This window comes from Myxine glutinosa, chromosome 4 (assembly GCF_964187855.1).
Source record: "Myxine glutinosa chromosome 4, kmMyxGlut1.1, whole genome shotgun sequence".
NCBI classification, from domain to species: domain Eukaryota; kingdom Metazoa; phylum Chordata; class Myxini; order Myxiniformes; family Myxinidae; genus Myxine; species Myxine glutinosa.
In genome coordinates, this window is record NC_136264.1 from 56766327 (window position 1) to 56785984 (window position 19658).

Here is a 19658-nt window from a genome sequence, read left to right on the forward strand (position 1 = left end):
GTGTGGACTTCGCCCGAATAGCGGCCGACCAGACCGCCGACCCCACGGTGCAAGCCCTCCGGACAGCCGACACAGGCCTGCAGTTGGCCGACGTCCCCTTCAAGGACACAGGCACAGTTCTCCTATACGACGTCTCCCTGGGCCAACCTCGCCCCATCGTGCCCACCGGATGGCGGCGGCACATTTTTGACGCCCTCCACGGCCTTTCCCACCCGGGCCGGAAAGCATCAGAGAAGCTCGTGGCAGCGAAATTCGTCTGGCACGGGCTCCGTAAAGACGTCCGCGACTGGGCCAATGCCTGTGTCGCCTGCCAGCGCGCGAAGGTCCACAGGCACACTCAGGCCCCGTTGGCACCATTCGACGTGCCTGCACGGCGCTTCGACCACGTCAATGTGGACCTGGTGGGACCCCTTCCCTCCTCGCGGGGCTTCACCCACCTCCTCACAATGGTGGACAGGACCACCAGGTGGCCGGAGGCCGTCCCGCTGGCATCAACAACATCCGCCGACATGGTGCAGGCCTTCATTGGCACCTGGATTGCCCATTTCGGCGCCCCCTCGGACATCTCCTCCGACAGAGGCCCGTAATTCACCTCCGAGCTTTGGGGCGCGGTCGCCCAGGCCTTGGGGGTCAAGCTTCACCGCACCATGGCCTACCACCCCCAAGCCAACGGCTTGTGCGAGCGGTTCCACCGCTCGATGAAGGCCGCTCTCAGTGCCAGCCTCCTGGACGACGGTTGGGCCGACAGGCTTCCGTGGGTCCTATTGGGCCTCCGAACGGCCCCTAAATAGGACCTCCAGGCTTCCACCGCCGAGCTGGTCTACGGCCAGCCACTGCGCGTGCCGGGCGAATTCATCCCTGATGCCACCGGCCCCTGGTCCGCGGCTCGCCAACGCTCGGTCCTCCAGGAGGCCGCCAGGAGATTTGCCCCCTTGCCCACGTCCCACCACGGCTGCCCCCGACCCCACGTCCCCCCAGCACTTCGCACTGCGGAGTACATTTTTATCCGGCACGACGCACACCGGGGACCGCTCCGGCCGCCGTACGATGGACCTTTCCGGGTCCTGAAGAGAGACGACAAGTCGTTCACCATCGACATCGGCGGCAAGGCGGACCGCATCTCCGTGGACAGCCTCAAGCCGGCCCATTTGGACCTCGACCAACCTCCACGGTTGTCCCTTCCTCCACGACGGGGCCGTCCCCCGTCAACCAGGCCCCCCGCCCGACCATCCACCGCCCCGCCACCTACCACCCCCACACGAATCGTCAGGGGTCGTTTCGGCCCGGTCATCAAGACCCCCCTCAAACTGACTCTCCCGGTGCATGTTAATTCTGGGGGGGGCTCGTGTAGCGGTTACTGGTAGCATGACACAATTACCCTGCACCGGCCGATGACGCAACCGGCGAGCGGTCACGTGTCCGGACTCGCCCGGGCGTGTTGAGACTTGCCTTTACCGGGCAAACGCTTGCCTTGCATACCACGCCCCGTTGAGAGGCGTGGCTTATCTATTTTCAAACCACGCCCCGCCTGAGAGGCGTGGCTTTTGTGTGCTGAGTTTCTGATATATATTGCCGCCCGTTCGATGGGCTGATTCAGTGCTTTTTGAGTTCTTTCGAGTGAGCTGGAAATAAATAGCTCAGAGAAACCTAATTCCTGGCGTCGTCCATTTTGTCCGATTTTATCGTGCGAGCACAGCTCCCACATTAATGCAATAAATTTGTTTTTAAAGCGACTGAACTCGTGCTCCGTGGCTTTTTTTTATTCATAGGGGGAGTAGTTTGGATTGTGTGGGATGAAAGAGGGAGAGTTGCATTGTTTATATATTTAAATCACCGCCGGTAGCATTGAACCGGTCGCTTCACTGACGATAGTTGAACAACACAAATTATACGAGGAACTATTTTTGCGAAAGTTTCCTATTATTGCAAATTATTTGCACAATTTATGGTGGCCATGCGATTATCGTTCGCCGCAGCCATATATACGTTCCCCTGAGATTTTTGTGAATTGTGGCGTCTTCACTTCCCGTATTTGTTTCTTCGCATTTATAATGGCAACAAATACTTTCGCATGTTTATATAATATGAAAAACGTAATGGATTGAACGACGATGTGCGCTTTCAAAGTGACAAAGTCACAATATTGATACGCGTGGTGGAGCTCAGTCATGGCGACGGGAAATACCGAGCAGCGACAAGGAGACGCTGAGGAGGATGCTTCTCAATTGCAGTTTCCGAAAGGTGTGTTGTATAAAGGTGTGAGTGACGTAGAGACACGTATAAACCTCTGCAGAATCATCTCGGGCCTGCGAACGTCATGGCGATGTGGTTTCTGCCCAGGAAGGTGGAACGTTTTCCCTTAAACACGTTGGATCATGCTCATGGTGGATGTTGTGCAGGCACGACGGGTGAACTTGGATTTGGATAAAACTCTTCTCCCTTTATGTTTATAAGGTGGTGGAGTTTGATGGTACCAAGCTCCTGCCTTGACCACGATTCTCCTCCACTGTCCTCAGCCCACTCTCCACTCTCCAACAAACACCACTTTACTCGTTACTGATATTCACCTATCTCAACCATGGTCTACCCCTTTTCCTCATACCTTGTTCCCTCAACCTATCCGCTCTATTTGCCATTCTCTCTTCCACCATCTGCATCACGTGTCCAGCCCATCTCAGGTGGCATTTCACCAATCTCCTCTCTCAGTTCATCCATCCTCCTTCTATCCACCCTCTTCACTCTCATCATAATCCTCATCCAGGTGTTCTGACAAACCTGCAACTACTGTTGTTGTCTCGCTGTCAGTGCTACCGGCTGCAGACCGTAAAGGGAGGCCGGTGTTACACCCTCCACCCTCCACCCTTCTCCACGCACTCGCATCCACCTGAATCCTCCTCTGCACCTCTGCCACTGACTTACCATCCCCGTTCACGTGCCCCCCCCCACCCCCCAGATACTCAAACCTATTTCCTTGTCTGATCTCCTTCCCCTATAACCTGATATTCATTTCCTTTGCTGCCCGACCCACATCACCTCCTGCTTCTCCATGCCGATTTTCAGCCCATGTTTCACAAATTCCCCCTTCACCCCCCCTCCCCCCCCAGTAATTCCTGCATCTCCAGCCCACTCCATCACACCAGCCACAATACTGTGTGCATTAGTATGCGTACGTGTACACGGTGACCTAATAGCAGAGCGTCCACTCCAAGTGTGAGAGGTCGGTAATTTGAACCCCGGCCGACTGCTTTTTTGCTTGACGCTCAGCATTTTAAAGGAAAGAGCACGGACAACCAACCATAGGTTGGCAATATTAACACATGCATTGATGGGCATTGATAGCATCCACCTGCATTGAATAATAATAAAATCTTTATTGTCCCATATTCAGGGAAATTATTCTTTGGTGACACCGTAAGTTGACCATCATGAAAACATAAAACACAAAGGGAATAAGAAAACGAAATAAAAAGATATAAAATATAAAATAAATATAAAATATGGAAGATGGACGACGAAACAGCAAAATGTCTAGGAATTTGAATTTAGCATTTGAATTGCACATGGTACAAATGACTTTTTGAAAATGTTCTTCTTCATCCTCCTTACACGAAAGCGTCTCCCTGATGGCAGTTTTTCAAAAAGCCCGTTCAAGAAATGACTCCGGTACACACCTGCACCGCCTTCCTTTTCAATGCCCGCAAGTATAGAGACTCCAGACTGGTTGAAGGCCCACCTACAGCTTTAAATGCCAGTGTAATGACCTTTCTCAATCGTGACTTATTCCGCACATTAAGATAACCGTACCAGGAAATCAAATTAAATGACAAAACACTGATCAGTAAGGAATTTGTTAACATCCGCATCACACGAGAGCAAACACCAAATGAATTCAACTTCCTGAGATGATGCAATCTTTGCTTTGATTTCTTGTGCACAGCATCAGTATTTCCATCAAAAGTTAGCTTGTTATTAATAATGGTACCCAGGTATTTAAATTTGCGAACAATTTCTACCTTATCACCATTTATGGTTACAGGCTCATGATTGTGACCTTTCCGAAAGTCCAAAATCATCTCTTTTGTTTTGCACACGTTCAGAGTAAGACAAAAGTCCCCACACCACTTATTCAATACGTGAATCTCATCGAGGTGAAGATACAAAGGATGATTGATCGAAAAGACAGCCAACAATGGCGATATCGTCTGCATACTTAATAAAGTTACAAACTTATTTAAGAGCTGAAGTTCTTTGTAAAGGAGCATTATATACTTCATTATATACAGTATTCATTATTACGACCACATCCCCGTGCTGAGTTTACAGGTGTGGCCAATGGCCATTCATAGCCGATGAAGACAATCAAATGTGGGACGATTAATGTTCCGATACATATAATATACATATCCGAAGTACATGTGATCTGAAGATATCGATTATATTTTGTTTTTCATGCATGATGCAGTCTGGGCTCGTGGAAGAGTGCGATGCGATGATAAAATGAGGGCGGAGAGGGGCACAAGGAAGTCAAACAAGGAAGGGAATGAGAGGATGATAGGAAACCTAAAAATAAGGGTCGAGTTTAGTCGAATTAATTTAGCACTTCCATAAGTTGGAGAAAAGTGGAACAAAAGAGCAGAGGTTGGTGGTAAGCTCTGATTTGAGAGTTTATTGAGGAGTTTCTGAAATAACACATCTGTCCTGGAGTAGCTGGGGAGAGTCTAAGAGGAGACAGCATAGGGAGCTCGACCAGAAAACGGGAAGTAATACCCAGGCCACCAACCTGTCTCCGATGTGAATGCAACAGGCCTTGTGCTTTGGACTCATCATTGGAGATGTATCAGATGTACAACTAAGACGCTCGGCAGAGCGCATACCGCAGTTTATGTTTTGTATCACACTGAGGGGCTGGATCTGTATCCGTACCTGAACCAAGGTCTAATCGGCTTCTTCTTCTCACCTAACCAACTCACCAATTTTATCCACCAATTTTTGTCACAATCCATCCACAACTTTTTGAAATGTCGTGCTCAGACAAACAGACATGGGTTTTCGCTTTTGTTTTCTTTATTTGTCTTCTATAGATTACCTCCAAGTTCCTCATTTGTTTACATCATAATGTGTACATAGCCTGAGATTCAAAACATTATTTTGATGGAATTTGCAAAATTGTAGAAGTGTGACTTTAGATTTTGCTTTTCTGAAGGCAATTGAGTGCAAAAGAAACAGCGTGTGCACCAGTGGAGGTGGCCATTTTGTAAAATGATGTGAAAGTGTGGGGGTCATGGGGGTTACGGATATGGTGTGAGAAATGGAGAAGGTGAAAGGATTTTGGAGTTTGCTGATGGAGCTGATTTGTTGATTTGTAATACTCAGTTCCAGAAAGAGGATAATAAGCTTGTTACATACACGTCAGGTGGGTCGACGACAACCGTTGACTACCTGATGGTGCGTAGGCGAGATAGGGGGCACCTCCGAGACACAAAGGTGATACCGGGGGAGGAGGCTGTTTCACAGCACCACTTGGTTGTCTGCGACGTAAGGGTGAAAGGTGCGAGGAGAGCTCGGCGGGTGAAGTACCAACCGAGAATGAAGGTGTGGAGGTTGAAAGAGGTGACAGTAAGGGAGGCATTAAAAGAGAGGCTGAGTAGGGTCGAGGATGATGTGGTTGAGCTTGAAAGTGGTTGGATGTCAATGAAAGCTAGTCTGTTGGGAGCCGTTGGTGAGGTATGTGGATGGACAAAAGGACCACCAAGGCACTCGGAAACATGGTGGTGGGATGATGAAGTTGGAAAGACGATTGACGAGAAGAGGAAGAAGTTCAAGGAGTGGCAGAAGGCGAAGGGTACGGGAGCAGAAACAGCAGAGCATGAAAGTTATAAGGCAGCCAGGAAGGCTGCAAAGAAAGAGGTAGCAAAGGCGCAGGAGGCATGTAGGAAAATGTTCGGAGAACGCTTGGATTCGGAAGAGGGTCAGAGAGCGGGATTCAGGATTGCAAAGCAGATAGCGAAAGAGAGGTGTGATGTGATGGGGGTGAGCTGCTTGAAGGATGAAGTGGGACAAATCGTTGTCGACCCAGATGGAATTAAAGGAAGATGGAAAAGATATATGGAAATGCTGTTGAATACAGAGAATGAATGGGATGGCAACATAGAGAGTAACCCAGTTTTAGGACCGGCAGAGAAGATAACTGAGAAGGAAGTTGAGGAAGCGATAAAAGCAATGAAGGGTAGAAAAGCGGGAGGGCCGACGGGAGTTGTGGGAGATATGTTGAAGGCAGCAGGAAGTTGGGGTGTGAAGAGAATGACAGAGATCTGTAATCTGGTGGTGAAAGAAGGCCGCATTCCATTGGATTGGGAACTGAGTACCCTCGTCCCTCTATACAAGGGGAAAGGTGACCCTCTGGAGTGTGGCTCGTACCGAGCGATAAAGTTATTGGAGCATGGAATGAAGGTATTGGAAAGGGTGTTGGAGAGGAGGATAAGGAAGAAAGTGAAGATCGACGAAATGCAGTTTGGATTTATGCCAGGAAGAGGAACGACAGACGCGCTTTTCATTGTGAGGCAGTTGCAGGAGAAGTACATGGAGAAGAGGAAGAAGTTGTTTCTTGGGTTTGTTGATCTGGAGAAAGCATTCGATCGGGTTCCACGCAAAGTATTGACATGGGCATTGAGGAAGTTAGGAGTGGAGGAATGGTTGATCAGAGTAGTGATGGCAATGTACAAAAGAGCACGCACAGCTGTAAGGACGAAGGACGGGAACAGTGGTGAGTTTGAGGTGAAGGTGGGAGTGCACCAGGGGTCGGTACTAAGTCCACTACTATTTGTAGCTGTGATGGAGGTGCTGGCTCAGAACGTAAAGGAGGGTTTACCGTGGGAGTTGTTGTATGCAGATGATCTGGTGTTGATTGCGGAAAGTATGGATGGACTGAAGGAAAAGATGAACACGTGGAAGGAATGTATGGAGACAAAAGGTCTGAAGGTGAATATCGGAAAGACGAAGGTGATGGCAAGTGGTAAAGCATGTGGTGAGGTGGAAAGAACTGGGAAGTGGCCCTGTGCTGTGTGTAGGAAGGGTGTCGGAGTGAACTCCATTCAGTGTACAATGTGCGCTGAGTGGGTTCATCAAAAATGTAGTGGTCTGACAGGGTCATTAACCAGTGTGGCAGCTACATTCAAATGTAAGGTGTGCACAGAGGGAGCTGCAGATGGAGGAAATGTTGAGTTGGATCTTGGAGATGGCGTGAAGCTGGAAGGTGTGAAAACATTTTGCTACCTCGGAGACATGCTGAATGGAGAAGGTGGATCAGACTCGGCGACGGTTGCTCGAGTGAGATGTGCATGGAAGAAGTTTCGGGAATTGAGTGGCGTGCTGATGATGAGGGGAGTGTCGTTGAAGCTGAAGGGAAAGGTGTATGCTGCATGTGTGAGAAGTGTTATGATTTATGGGAGCGAGACATGGGTAATGAACATAGAGCAGCAACGAAGGCTGGAAAGGGTGGAAATGCGAATGGTTCTGTGGATGTGTGGAGTATCGTTGAGAGAGAGGAAGACAAATGATGAATTGCGAAAGATGATGGGAATAGAGCCTGTGATTGATGCTGTGAAGAGGAACAGGTTGAGATGGTTTGGTCATGTGTTGAGGAAGGATGAAAGTGACTGGTTGAGAAGAGTGATGGAAATGAATGTAGAAGGAAGTAGAAGACGGGGAAGACCGAGAAAGACTTGGCTAAAGATGGTGGAAGAAGAAATGCGGGCAAGGGGGTTAACAAGGAGAGATGCAGAAAATAGGGCAAAATGGAGAAGATTGTCATGGGGACCGCAAGGCTAACCCCCGCTCTAGCAGGGAAAATGGCCTTTAAAATGCATGTTGTGTTGTTGTTTGTATGTGAAAGTAAACTTGTATATCATATGGAATTGTGTAAAATGCGGAGCTGAACATGGTGTGTAATTCTGAGGGTTTGAGCTTTCAGCTTCGTGTTGGACTTTCCATCAGTTTTATCTTGAAGTCGGATATTCATTAATCGGTCCACACAATGCACTCACTGCAAGTATTCTCATGCTCATCGTATAATTTTGAACCGAACCACACATTGGGCTGTATGCAGAGTTTGAGGGTGCAGAGACCTTGCTTATATCAGAGGTACACATGCTCTTGGAGCATCGCAAGCAGCAAAACGAGAGTGCTGAAGATGAGCAGGAGCTGTCTGAGGTCTTCATGAAGACCCTTAACTACACGGGACGTTTCAGCCGCTTTAAGAATCGAGAAACCATTGCCAGCGTGCGCAGGTATGCTTTCAATTGCCAACTGATCTTTGTTTATTGTGAAGGTCGATCGATGTTTGTGCAACTTAGGAACGTAATGGATACACAAAATTGTTCCGTTTCTTTTAAATTTTTTTCTGCTGGAATGTGCATTTCATTGGTTATATAATATTTTTTCAGCCTGTTGTTGCAAAAGAAACTGCACAAGTTTGAGTTGGCGAGTTTGGCTAACCTGTGCCCAGAAACTGCTGAAGAAGCGAAAGCTCTGATTCCAAGGTAAGATGGGAATTGTTGACTTTAAGTCTTCTTAACACTTGTATGCACCAAATCATGGTCACAGTTGTCTACCATTTTACAAAGGGTGTAGTACTGGTGAAAAATTGAGGAAACTACATAGGTACCTTTGAGAGGCCTTTACACAAAAACAAAGTCAAGTTAATATCTAATTTTCAGTTTTTCTTGAAAGATATAATCTTGGCTTTAACTCGGACCAGTTTCAACGCTTCTTTGTCATATTACATGCATATAATTTGCATAAATTAGACCGTCAATAAAAAACAAGGAAAAACAAAGAACACATTTCTACTTCTATCTTCTATGTCACCTATCGTTCTTTTCACACAAAACTTGGTACATGTATTATACATGTGTTACTCTACTACCTGATGAGAGGATTTTGTGAAATTATGTCAAATGTTCACTAATTAGCTAATTATGCCAATTACCAGATAAAACTTGGTTGTCCTTCAATAAATCCACAATGGCTACTCCTATAAACAAAAGCCTTCATCATTTTAAAGGAAGTGATATTCTGAATATCCTGTCCAAATTTCAGCCCAAAAGAATGATGCATTTCCCAAGTTATCTATCTATAATTCCAGTAATCTCTGTGTGTCTGTGTGTTTGTTTGTCTGTGACCGCTGTTTCTCGACAACCACGGGTCCGATATACTTGAAACTTGCCAGGTATATTGCTGGGGACCCGAGGATGTGCCTTTTCAAGGTTTCATATTAATCGGAGAAGTAGTTACCGAGCTATGTCCAAAAAACGATTCAACCAATCAGAGAGCAGCGAGTTATCACGTGTGCCGAACGTGGCGAACAGACTCTGCCTCGGACGGCACATTTGAGAGCGTATTCATTTATTTCACGTTGGCAAACTATGTTGCCGCTATGTTGGCGTTAAACTATGTTTTAAAACTAATTAAAACTAATTTGCGATTCTTTCGCTTTCCTGCGCGTTTGTGCACGCTATGGCGATTTCTTTACCAAACTCCGCAAGCCGTTCGCTTTGGACCAAACCATTTCATGTAAATAGAGGGGGGGGGGGGGGATTGTCACCGTACTCGCAAGCCGTTCGCTTTGGACCAAACCATTTCATGTAAATAGAGGGGGGGGGGGGATTGTCACCGTACTCGCAAGCCGTTCGCTTTGGACCAAACCATTTCATGTAAATAGAGGGGGGGGGGGGATTGTCACCGTACTCGCAAGCCGTTCGCTTTGGCTTTGCGAATGGACCAAACCATTTCATGTAAATAGAGGGGGGGGGGATATAATTTTAGATATATATATATAGTACGGGCATGCCCTAGTAACAAATAATTCTACCTCCGGTTATTGAGGGGCATGTATGATGTTAGAAAATTTGAATTTTTCAATAATTAGGGGTACTTCTATGACCTCTAATAGCATGATTCTTGTTTATAAGACTATAAGGAAACTGTTCAGCTAAAAAAAAATAAAAAATCACCTGTTCACCAGTACTACACCCTTAAGCATATTTTAGGTTCAGTTAAAACTAAAAATTTGTGCTTTTTGTGATCTGGAAGCCAAAATCTGGAACCCTTAATCTCACCAGGATACATAAAAAGTGTCTTTTAATTTTTTTTTCAGCAACTGTTGGTCTGATGGACACAAAATTTTCACCATAGGAGCGCCTCCTCCTTTTGAATACTTTAATGATAATCATGACGTCATAGGTCATGTGGTACAGGCGCCATCTTGGAAAAACCGAAAAAGATTGCACCTCTATAATTATCTCCAAAACTGCTGCATGGAAAAAATTGAAATGTGGCTCATTGTAAAGAACTCCATATGGGGAATAGGTGTTGTTAACGATGACGTCATTGGTGCCATAATTATGACGTCATAGTTCGACAGGGACAACGCTTAGTCGGATTAGTTCGAAATTTATTGAGCGTGATCTATGCAACAATTATATTAGAGAATGTAAATTTATGATGTCATCGCTCACGTAGTCTGGCAGCCATATTGGATCCAAAAAAAAAAAGAAACGTTCAAAAACAGAAGAGTTGGCTCACACCAAGTTGACTGTGCAGAGTAAGTATTCTATGAATACCATCTAGTTTATTATCTGGGTATTCAAAGGAGAATTGAGCCTGGTGTTGGCTTAACAGTTAAGGTGGCTGGCTTGAGATCTCAGGGTCCTGCATTTGAGCCCTGGTCTTGCCGTTGATCAGCACCAGGTGGTTTGACTCGGCCATTCATCCTTACGAGGTCGGCAAAATATGTAGCAGTTTACTGGGTGTATGGAGTATCCTGCGTCGGAGTTGCGACACGTCCAGGATTGTGCCCAATAGCCCAGGAAACTGCTTTGGCGGAACCTATGCATTTGAAGATGCAGAATGACTGGTCTTCTTCTTCTTCAAAGGAGAGTTAGGTAAATTTGAATTAAGAAAAAGTAAGACAGGAAGGGCAAAGAAAAAGGAGGTTTGGAGAGAACGGAAAGGCTTGGGAGGAAAGGGTTATGTTTTGTAGAATATCAGACGGATGGGGTGGTGGAGGGGTGTGTGAGGAGAGGAGGAGGGATGAAAGCGAGGGAAGGTCAAAATTAATTAATGCCACTTTTATGCTTGTGGAATAAATAGAAGGCCAATAACTTGAATTACTCGTATTCATCTGTTTTTGTTTTCCTTTGACCACCCTCATTTATGCAACCTTGATGTTGTGCGGAGGGCTACCGACTTAAAAACATGTTTGGTACTTTAAAAAAAAACTTTAAAATCAACAGCATGGTCAGTTGAAATGGTTAATTTTACCACACCACATGGTATCCTGGAACAACCCTGGTGTTGGGCTAGCGGCTAGGGTGCCGGCTTAGGATCCTAGGATCCTGGGTTCGAATCCCGGTCGATTGCTGAATTAACGCCAGGGGGGTTGACTCAGCCTGTCATCCTTCCGAGGTCGGCTAATTGAGTACCAGTTCACTGGTAATTCCCTGCTTGTCGTTAAAGGCGGCAAAAAGGGTTGGCGTCAGGAAGGGCATCCGGCCGTAAAACATTGCTTCAAAAAGGGGACCAAAGAACAACAACAACCACGGTGCCCGAAAAAGGCCAACCCCCGCTTGCGGGGAAAAATGGCCTCTAAAGGTGGTTTTTTATGGTATCCTGGATGTTCTGTTATGGTGGTCCAAGAGCATATGTACCTCTGATATTTGAGGGGTTCTGTGTATGCATTTATTAGCTCACCTGGAATATAGTTCAGGTGCGCCCTTGGGATGGCATGTCCATCCGTCCGTAAACACTTTAAACTTCTCCGAAACTGCTGATGGGATTGTGACCAAACTTAGGGAAAATGATCTTTGGTGTGGTATTACTCAAGTTTATTCATGACATCCTCCTCCACTTATAAGTAGGTCATGATAAGGTTTAAAGGTCCCAAAAGTCCTTGAATTTTGATCTAGCTTGGCCATCATTTTAGATTAGAGGAATTTTTTTTAGCAATCATCTTCTCTCAAACAGCTTACCGTTCAATGGGAAACTTTTAATTTGTAATCAACTACTCAAGGGAAATGTAGTTTGTTAACGATGGAGCATCAATGCATCACCGCATCAATAAAGTCGTATGGAAGCCATTTTGGATCAAAGGAAAAAACCTTTAAAATTGATGTGCTCTGAAACTGCTTAACCAATCAATGCAAAACTTTAAATATATGATCGATTACCGATGGTAATGTCTGATTAAAAGAAGCTGATCTGAAACACAATATGGCCACCCCCACCAGTGAAGTCATAATACAGAAAGTGTGCAGTATCTTGAAAAATGTGCATTATAGACACCTTAGAGTTACATCATATTAAATAGGGGTAATTTTACACACCAGGAAGTGACTTATTCATACCGGAAGTCGGAAATATCTCGAAAACTAAGGCTCATAGTCAGTAGGGAGTTGCACTACTGTGAACATCATATCAACACTACCTGAGCTAAAATGTATAATTCTAAATGCAGCTCTTGTTTTTACCCTGATGCATCCATCACTTAAATTTATGGCAACCAGACAGGTGAGCCATAGGACCATTGGTCACAACTTTTATAACCATGGTGTGAAGGAAATAGTCGTCTCGAAAGAAAACTTGAAAGAGTTGGCTTTGTAGAAAGAGGAAATCACTGTGCATTTTGAAGGTAACCATAGTACGTGACATTGCTGTGAATATAATGCAGCTCCTCTCCCCCTCTCTACTCCACCCCATCCTTCCTCTACTCCCTATCTTCCCCCATCTTCCCCCATCTTCCCCCATTTTTCCCCCTTCTCCATATGTATTTACCCTATTTTTCGCCCATGTACCATATTCTCTTCCCTATTGAATTTTTGTTATTTGTACTTATCCTCTATCGATTCCCTCCAAACTCCTCATCTGTTGTACATTATAATATGTACATGGCCCATGATACAAGACAGTCTGTTATTGGGCTTCATATATGCAAACTGCATTTTGGATGCAAATTTTCATCGTGGACAGCCAGAAAACATCTGTCCAACTTTAAGATTTAACTTTCAAACTTGTCTCACTCCTATAAAACTTGATGGTGCCTTTTTACGTCCGTCTCCAGACAGAGACATCCTCTGTCTCTTGACGCCGTCTGTCTATGCTCCCTCTCCGTCCCTTCCTTCTCTTCAAATGGAACCATAGCCCCTTCAATTCTGTGTTTGCTTCCAAATCTTGTGTCCCCAAACCCTCTCTCTCTGTACCCACCCTACTTAGTTTAATCCAACCATTCGTTGACTCTGTCTTTTTTGCACCTGTGAAAGTGTCGAGGTTTCTGGCAAATCCTTTGATTCTACAACTGGACCGCACGGCATCAGCTTACATGTTCTAAAACCTGCTCTGCTGCTCTTGCCTATTCTCTTTCTGCCCTTTTAACCCTATAATTTGCCTGAGATCATCTTCTATCTGCTTGGAAATCAGCCAACATCACCGCATTACATGAACAAGGTGCAAAATCGGATCCTATTAACGACAGACTTGTTACTTGTTAGTTTTCTTCCAATCATCAGCAAGGTCATTGAATCCAACATCACAGTTGATATGAAATCCTTCCTTTTCTCTAATGGCCTCATCTTGGATCACCTATTGGGATTCAAACTAGGTCGTTCTACCTTGTACATGCTGCTTCTACTCTCCCAACATTGGATGGAGGCCCTTAATATCAAACATGAGATCAAGGCAGTCTCATTCGACATATCACGAGATTTCAATACATTCTGGCACTGGCCGGCCTTGCTCTCCAAACTCTCTGCTTATGGTATCCAAGGCCAACTCCACACAGGGTTTACTGACTTCCTCTACTCTCGTAGTCAAAATGTGGCTCTCAACAGAATCCTTTCATCTGTTCTCTTTGTCAAGCCTGAAGTTCCCCAAGGTAGTGTCCTGGGCATAGTCTCATTTCTAATCTTCCTCAACAATCTCTGACTCTAAAATCCTCTTTATGTATTTGCTGATGACTCCACCCTCCGCCGTGACATCCTTCATCCTTCAGACAGACAGGTTGCATGCTCTTCCCTTTCTTCAGACCTTGACCACATCACAAGCCGGTCAAACAGTTGGAATATGTTTTTCAATCCTGGCAAATCTCACACTCTCACTCTCTCTCTCCAAAAGGACAGTATGGCAAATCTTCCCATCTACTTGCTTATGAATCCTCTTGAGGAGGTTCAGGCATTCAAACTCCTGGGACTCACAAGCACCCATCATCTTTCTTAGGAAAACTACATTTCAAAGTTAGCCTTCAAAGACGGTGACCGGCTGGACATCCTATGTCAAACAGTCTTACCTCGGCACACCTGAACTCCTATCCACCGACGAGGCCTTCATCCACACCTTGATGGAGTACTGCTCTCTCCTCTGGCCTGATGCCTCTGACTCACACTTTGCTCAGCTTGCTGCTGTGGAAACCAAAGCCTTCAAGATCATTGGAATCCTTCCACTTTGAGGCTGAGACTATGGGTCTATCACTTTCACTTTGTAGATAGGTCGATTGTCGATGGTCTCTGTCATTTGTCTCTGTCAAATCCTTTTTGATTTTCCACCCTATGCTCTTTCTGGACTTTGTATTCCCCGGTTCTGCAGGGTGCACGCAGTCCACCATCGACCCCCTTCGAGTGAAACTCCCCAAATCCAGAATCACTGCTCACCTCCACTCATTTGTTCCTCTTTTTTTTGCACACTAGGGGAACCATCTTCCATGTCCCCTCTTCAATCCCATTCTTTCCTGCAAATATTCAAGACAGTTGTTCATCACTATCTCAGATCATCCTCCATCCAAAACCATGATCTTTTCTACCCCCATTAACACACACCAAGCCCACATCTTTCCAAGTTTGTCAGTTTTCCTTCTGTGAGCGTTTGTATACATCTTGTCCAACCCATGCATCCTCCCCCTATCCCTCCTCACACCTATTCTATCCATGTCTCCCTCTTTTTTGGCCTTCAACCCTGCTGTTGGTGTTTCCCATATCTCTCCACTGATCCTTTTGTTATGCTTCATCCTGATCCATTCAGTGTTCTAGCTCTTCCATGAGTCTTGACTCTGTATCCAAAAATATGAAAACTAGAGTTCAGAGACCACCTTGCACTGCTCAGTCTTGAGAAAAAGGACATTGGAATGTTGTTTTTTGAAACCCTTGGTTTGTGTTTCGGAGCATGATCTATATTTACTAGGAGCTGCAATTTTGTCTGAATCTTGATATTCCCCATTGCTAAAAGCGCTAGTAGCAAATTAAATTTGTCGAGATGACGTAAAATGGAGGAATATTTTGTCTAAATAGTGTTAAACTGAGGGTTTTTGGAAGTGGCAAGAAGGCGATTTGTGTTCATATCAGGTTAAAAAAAAAAACCACCTTTAGAGGCCATTTTTCCCCGCAAAGCGGGGGTTGGCCTTTTTCAGGAACCATGGTTGTTGTTGTTTTTTTGGTCCCCTTTTTGAAGCAATGTTTGACGGCCGGATGCCCTTCCTGACGCCAACCCTTTTTGCCGCCTTTAACGACAACCAGGGAATTACCAGTGAACTGGTACTCAATTAGCCGACCTCGGAAGGATGACAGGCTGAGTCAACCCCCCTGGCGTTAATTCAGCGATCGACCGGGATTCGAACCCAGGATCCTAGGATCCTAAGCCAGCACCCTAGCCGCTAGCCCAACACCAGGGTGTGTTCATATCAGGTTCAAGTATGTAATTCGATTGAAACAAAATAAAGGTTTGAAAAGTTTTATAAAACGAAACAAACTTTTTTTCAGAAGTTTACCACCGTTTATGCAGCATCTATTACACCACCTTATTTTACACACTAATCTAGATATTCGTTCCTGTTGTTTGTGTCCTTTATGCTGTTCCTAAAAACGAAGTTTCCTATTTGGAATGATTTCTAATTTTGTTTTACTACCAGATAGGCAAACAGGCTAAAACAATTAACCTACTGTGGCGGACACAAAAGCCCACTGGCGTGGTGACATCATTCCGCGCACCAAGTGGGCGGTGGCCACGCCCGAGGGGTAGGCGTGGCCTCATGAGATACACCGGGCGCGCAGCCCGGAGCGCGCCAGTGTTACAGTGAGCTCCTGAAATAAAGACGCTTATAAGTTACCGCTTGTCCGCTTCCTCCTTGCTCGCAAGCAGCGCGCGTAACGCCGCGCTTTACTACTCTACTACTATGTGCGCATAATGAGATTCCGTACAATTTGCCAAATTCAGAGCCAAAGTACTGCGAAATTTCAGGTTTGTGTTCCGATTCGTGTTAAAAATAGAGTTAAATTGCAATGAAGTTGTTCCTCTGTCATAGACTTACTTCTGTAGCAGACAGACAAAGTTAACCAATTGCTAAACCCTGCTTTTTGCGCATGCAGGATAATAAAAATATCGTGTTAAAAAGCAACTTGAACTTTCCATCTGATATGAAAGGGTGTTTCTGTCATCATCTATGGTTGTTGTTAATCACCTGTAATGTATGTGCATACTCAAAGCAATTATTTTGTAATGTTTTAATGAAAGGAATCTTACACATTGAAAAGTAATAATGCATCAATAGTGGTCAGCAGATCTGATAATGGGCTGTTAAAAGTAAGTGACCATAAGGTGCTTTGCTTTTGAGATATTGATGTACTTTAAAGCGAGTTGGAGCATGACCATGAACCCGTTTTCAGTGTTGAAGGTCGCTTTGAAGATGAAGAGCTTCAGCAAATTCTTGATGATATTCAGACAAAAAGGAGCTTTCAGTATTGACGAGTTTCTTCCACGATCTCTTTGGTCATGAATTTGATTGGTATTTGACATTCTGCAGATGTTGCCTCACAACGACCAAACCTCTTTCACATCAGATCCTTGTCTTTATTTATGTGAAAAGCAAACAATTTTGGTGCGTGTTAATTTTTTTAAACTTCTTTCGAATATGTTGAGGTAAACTAAAATGCATTGTTCGAAGGGATAGCTGTTGCTTTTTTCACGTCGACGATTGCAGTTTGCATATGTTGAGCTGAGTTGGCTCTTTATTCCAGGCACATTTGCTTGATTTTGAAGGTCTGTTTCATGTATCAAACGACCTGAACAATAAAATAAAAGTATAATAAAAGGTTTTTTTTTGGGCGGGGGGGGGGGGGGGGGGGAAGGGGTTTATATATTTCGTGCAAACAATGCTGTGGTAAGGGTTTCAGTCCTGCTGTGTCGATCATGAAGCTCGAAGCACCTGTGATTTGAGTCGTGCTTTCATCCTCATGCTCATGTCTTGTTTGAAATATGCAGTGGGATCTTTAACATCCTGAAGTGAGCAGGTAGGATATAGATTCGCTTAATCTTCTGTGTGATGCACAATCTGTTAAAAAAACAATTGTGTAAGAGTGGGGTACAAAGGTTTGAGTCCAGTAGTCAATTTATTAAATTGGATATGATAAAAAAAATAAATTATTATAATATTAATCCAAAAGCACTTTCTAGGGATTTCCATGAAATCTGAAAAGGATATAGTAACACTTATTGTAATACGAAAAATTAAATGTCTGTTTATATTCCATAATCAGTGTGACCCCCTTTTGCTTTGAGAACTGCCTCAATTCTATTTGGCATTGATTAAATTACCATATTTTTTGGCATTTAAGTCAATGTGGAGTGTAAGTCAAATTGGTTGATTTCGCAAATTTTGTTATTTATTGGATAATTTCGCATGCGTCAGTGAGCTGATTAACGTTTAATGCTCACCCAATCAGCAAACGTTCCGGGTGATGATTTCTGTAGTGCTTTAAATTAACAATTATGCAATTTATTTCAGAAAATATCACACTTTTCAATTTAATCTCTAAAACCATCGATAAATCTATTCTGAGTATCAGTCAAGGTCCGGACTTTCGAGGAAAAAAGTATTGACTTGTACACCGAAAAATATGGTAGTTTATGGATTCTGCTTTGGTCAATTTTTTCCAGTCTGGTATGTAATTTAATCCATAGCATAGTCAGACTGCTCACATTAATTTTAGTTCTTGCACAAATTTATTGACCCTTCGTTAATTTTTTAAAACAACGTTTGCCAATAATAACTATATTAAATGAAAGAATATGAATAAGTATCGTTGGTATTATGAAAAATTTGTGTTTGAAATTGTGCTATGAGAAAGCTTGGCATTGATTTAAGTGGACTCAGACTGTTGTACCTGAGCCTGTATATTTTGATAATTTTGTTTAATGTCGTCACAAAGTTCTGTTGGCGTCATTTGAATGCTACCTTTTTATTTGCTAGCCTTACATTGTGCATAATTGTTATGAATATGAAACCTGTTTCATTGAAACATTATTTGGATGCCATCTACTTGTTACTTATTATTTGGGGAGAGGAAGGTGCAGAAAATATAAAAAAACTTATTTTGAAAAGTCATAAGGGACGGTTGTTGCCTGGTGTTGGCTTCGCGGTTAGGGCGCCGGCTTGGGATCCTCAGATCCTGGGTTCGAATCCCGGTCGATCGCTAAATTAACGCCAGGGGGGTTGACTCAGCCTGTCATCCTTCCAAGGTCGGCAAATTGAGTACCAGCTTACTGGGATGAATGATCCCGGTGTGTACCCCGGTTTAGAATCGGTACACCGTATCCCTGCGCGTCAGGAAGGACATCCGGCCATAAAAAACATTGCCTCAAACAGGGAAGCATGATTGTCATGGGGCCCGCAAGGCTAACCCCCGCTCCAGCGGGGAAAATGGCCTTAAAACGATCATTCATTCATTCATATAAGGGACGGTGATAATTTGGGGGCTTGGGGGAATGCTTTTGAATGCAATGTAAAGACATAAGGATTGAGGAATACAAAATGTGATTTAACTTTGACACCTTTTTCATTGAATAAATTTTTCAGAAATGAAGGCAAGTTAATCGTCATTGGTATTTGATTAATATTAACATGCTATGTGCCCCACTTTAAAATAGCTTACCACAATTGGGGGCGCCCTGTTTATTTGGATTGTATTATTTTATATGTAATTTGGCATAGGGTTCTGCGAATGGGCTACAGTAGTCCAACATGTCATGTACAAAAAGTGAGGTGTGTAAAAAAGTAAATAGATTTATATATTTTTACTCGTTATTGATACTTGTATATTGACAAATCAAAAAAAAACCATTGCTTTGTCTTCGATATTGTATCATTTATATAACTGCCCATCAAACTGTACATATCCATCACGTTTTCGAAGTCAGTTATTTTTCCTGAGAAATGTGAAATGCTTGGCTGTTTTCTGTCATCGTTTTGTGCTGTTTATAACTTTGGTGTAATTAAACGAAGCTTAACGTTTAAAACTGCTCTTCCTCAGTTGCTTGACTCAGAAATCGTGATTGAGACGCCTCGTGATGAGGGGAAATGCTTGTTGGAGGTTCGCTTCCCCTCAATTCATTAGGCACATACCATCCACCATGACACTTCCTAGACTGATCAGAAGGTGACATGTCATTCCTATTCATAAGGAGGGAAACAAGACTGAACTTCTGAACACACTACAAGTAAGCTTTCTTCCCATACTCAGTAAGTAAGGGAAATCCTATATTCAGGGTCTCCTAAAAGTAGTGTGGTGATCTGTCGCTGCGCTTGAACAATTGAATTTCCATTTCAAAAGTAATTCAACAATTGC

General features: G+C 44.1%; 1 protein-coding gene across 1 annotated transcript; it reads left to right on the plus strand.

Moving 5' to 3' along the window:
* The first annotated feature begins 2003 nt into the window (after nt 1-2003).
* Nucleotides 2004-19329, plus strand: POLR2D (RNA polymerase II subunit D). Its single transcript, XM_068112351.2, has 4 exons — nt 2004-2241; nt 8105-8285; nt 8442-8537; nt 16701-19329. The coding sequence occupies exons 1-4, from the start codon at nt 2169-2171 to the stop codon at nt 16777-16779; spliced, it is 429 nt and encodes a 142-aa protein (XP_067968452.1). The 5' UTR covers nt 2004-2168; the 3' UTR covers nt 16780-19329.
* Nucleotides 19330-19658: the final 329 nt, after the last annotated feature.

Excerpts from the sequence above, each read along its gene's own strand:
- POLR2D (XM_068112351.2), top strand. The coding sequence starts at position 2,169 with ATGGCGACGGGAAATACCGAGCAGCGACAAGGAGACGCTGAGGAGGAT. Across the intron at positions 8,286-8,441 it reads ACCATTGCCAGCGTGCGCAG|CCTGTTGTTGCAAAAGAAAC; the intron begins GTATGCTTTCAA and ends ATATTTTTTCAG. Across the intron at positions 8,538-16,700 it reads GCGAAAGCTCTGATTCCAAG|TGTTGAAGGTCGCTTTGAAG; the intron begins GTAAGATGGGAA and ends ACCCGTTTTCAG.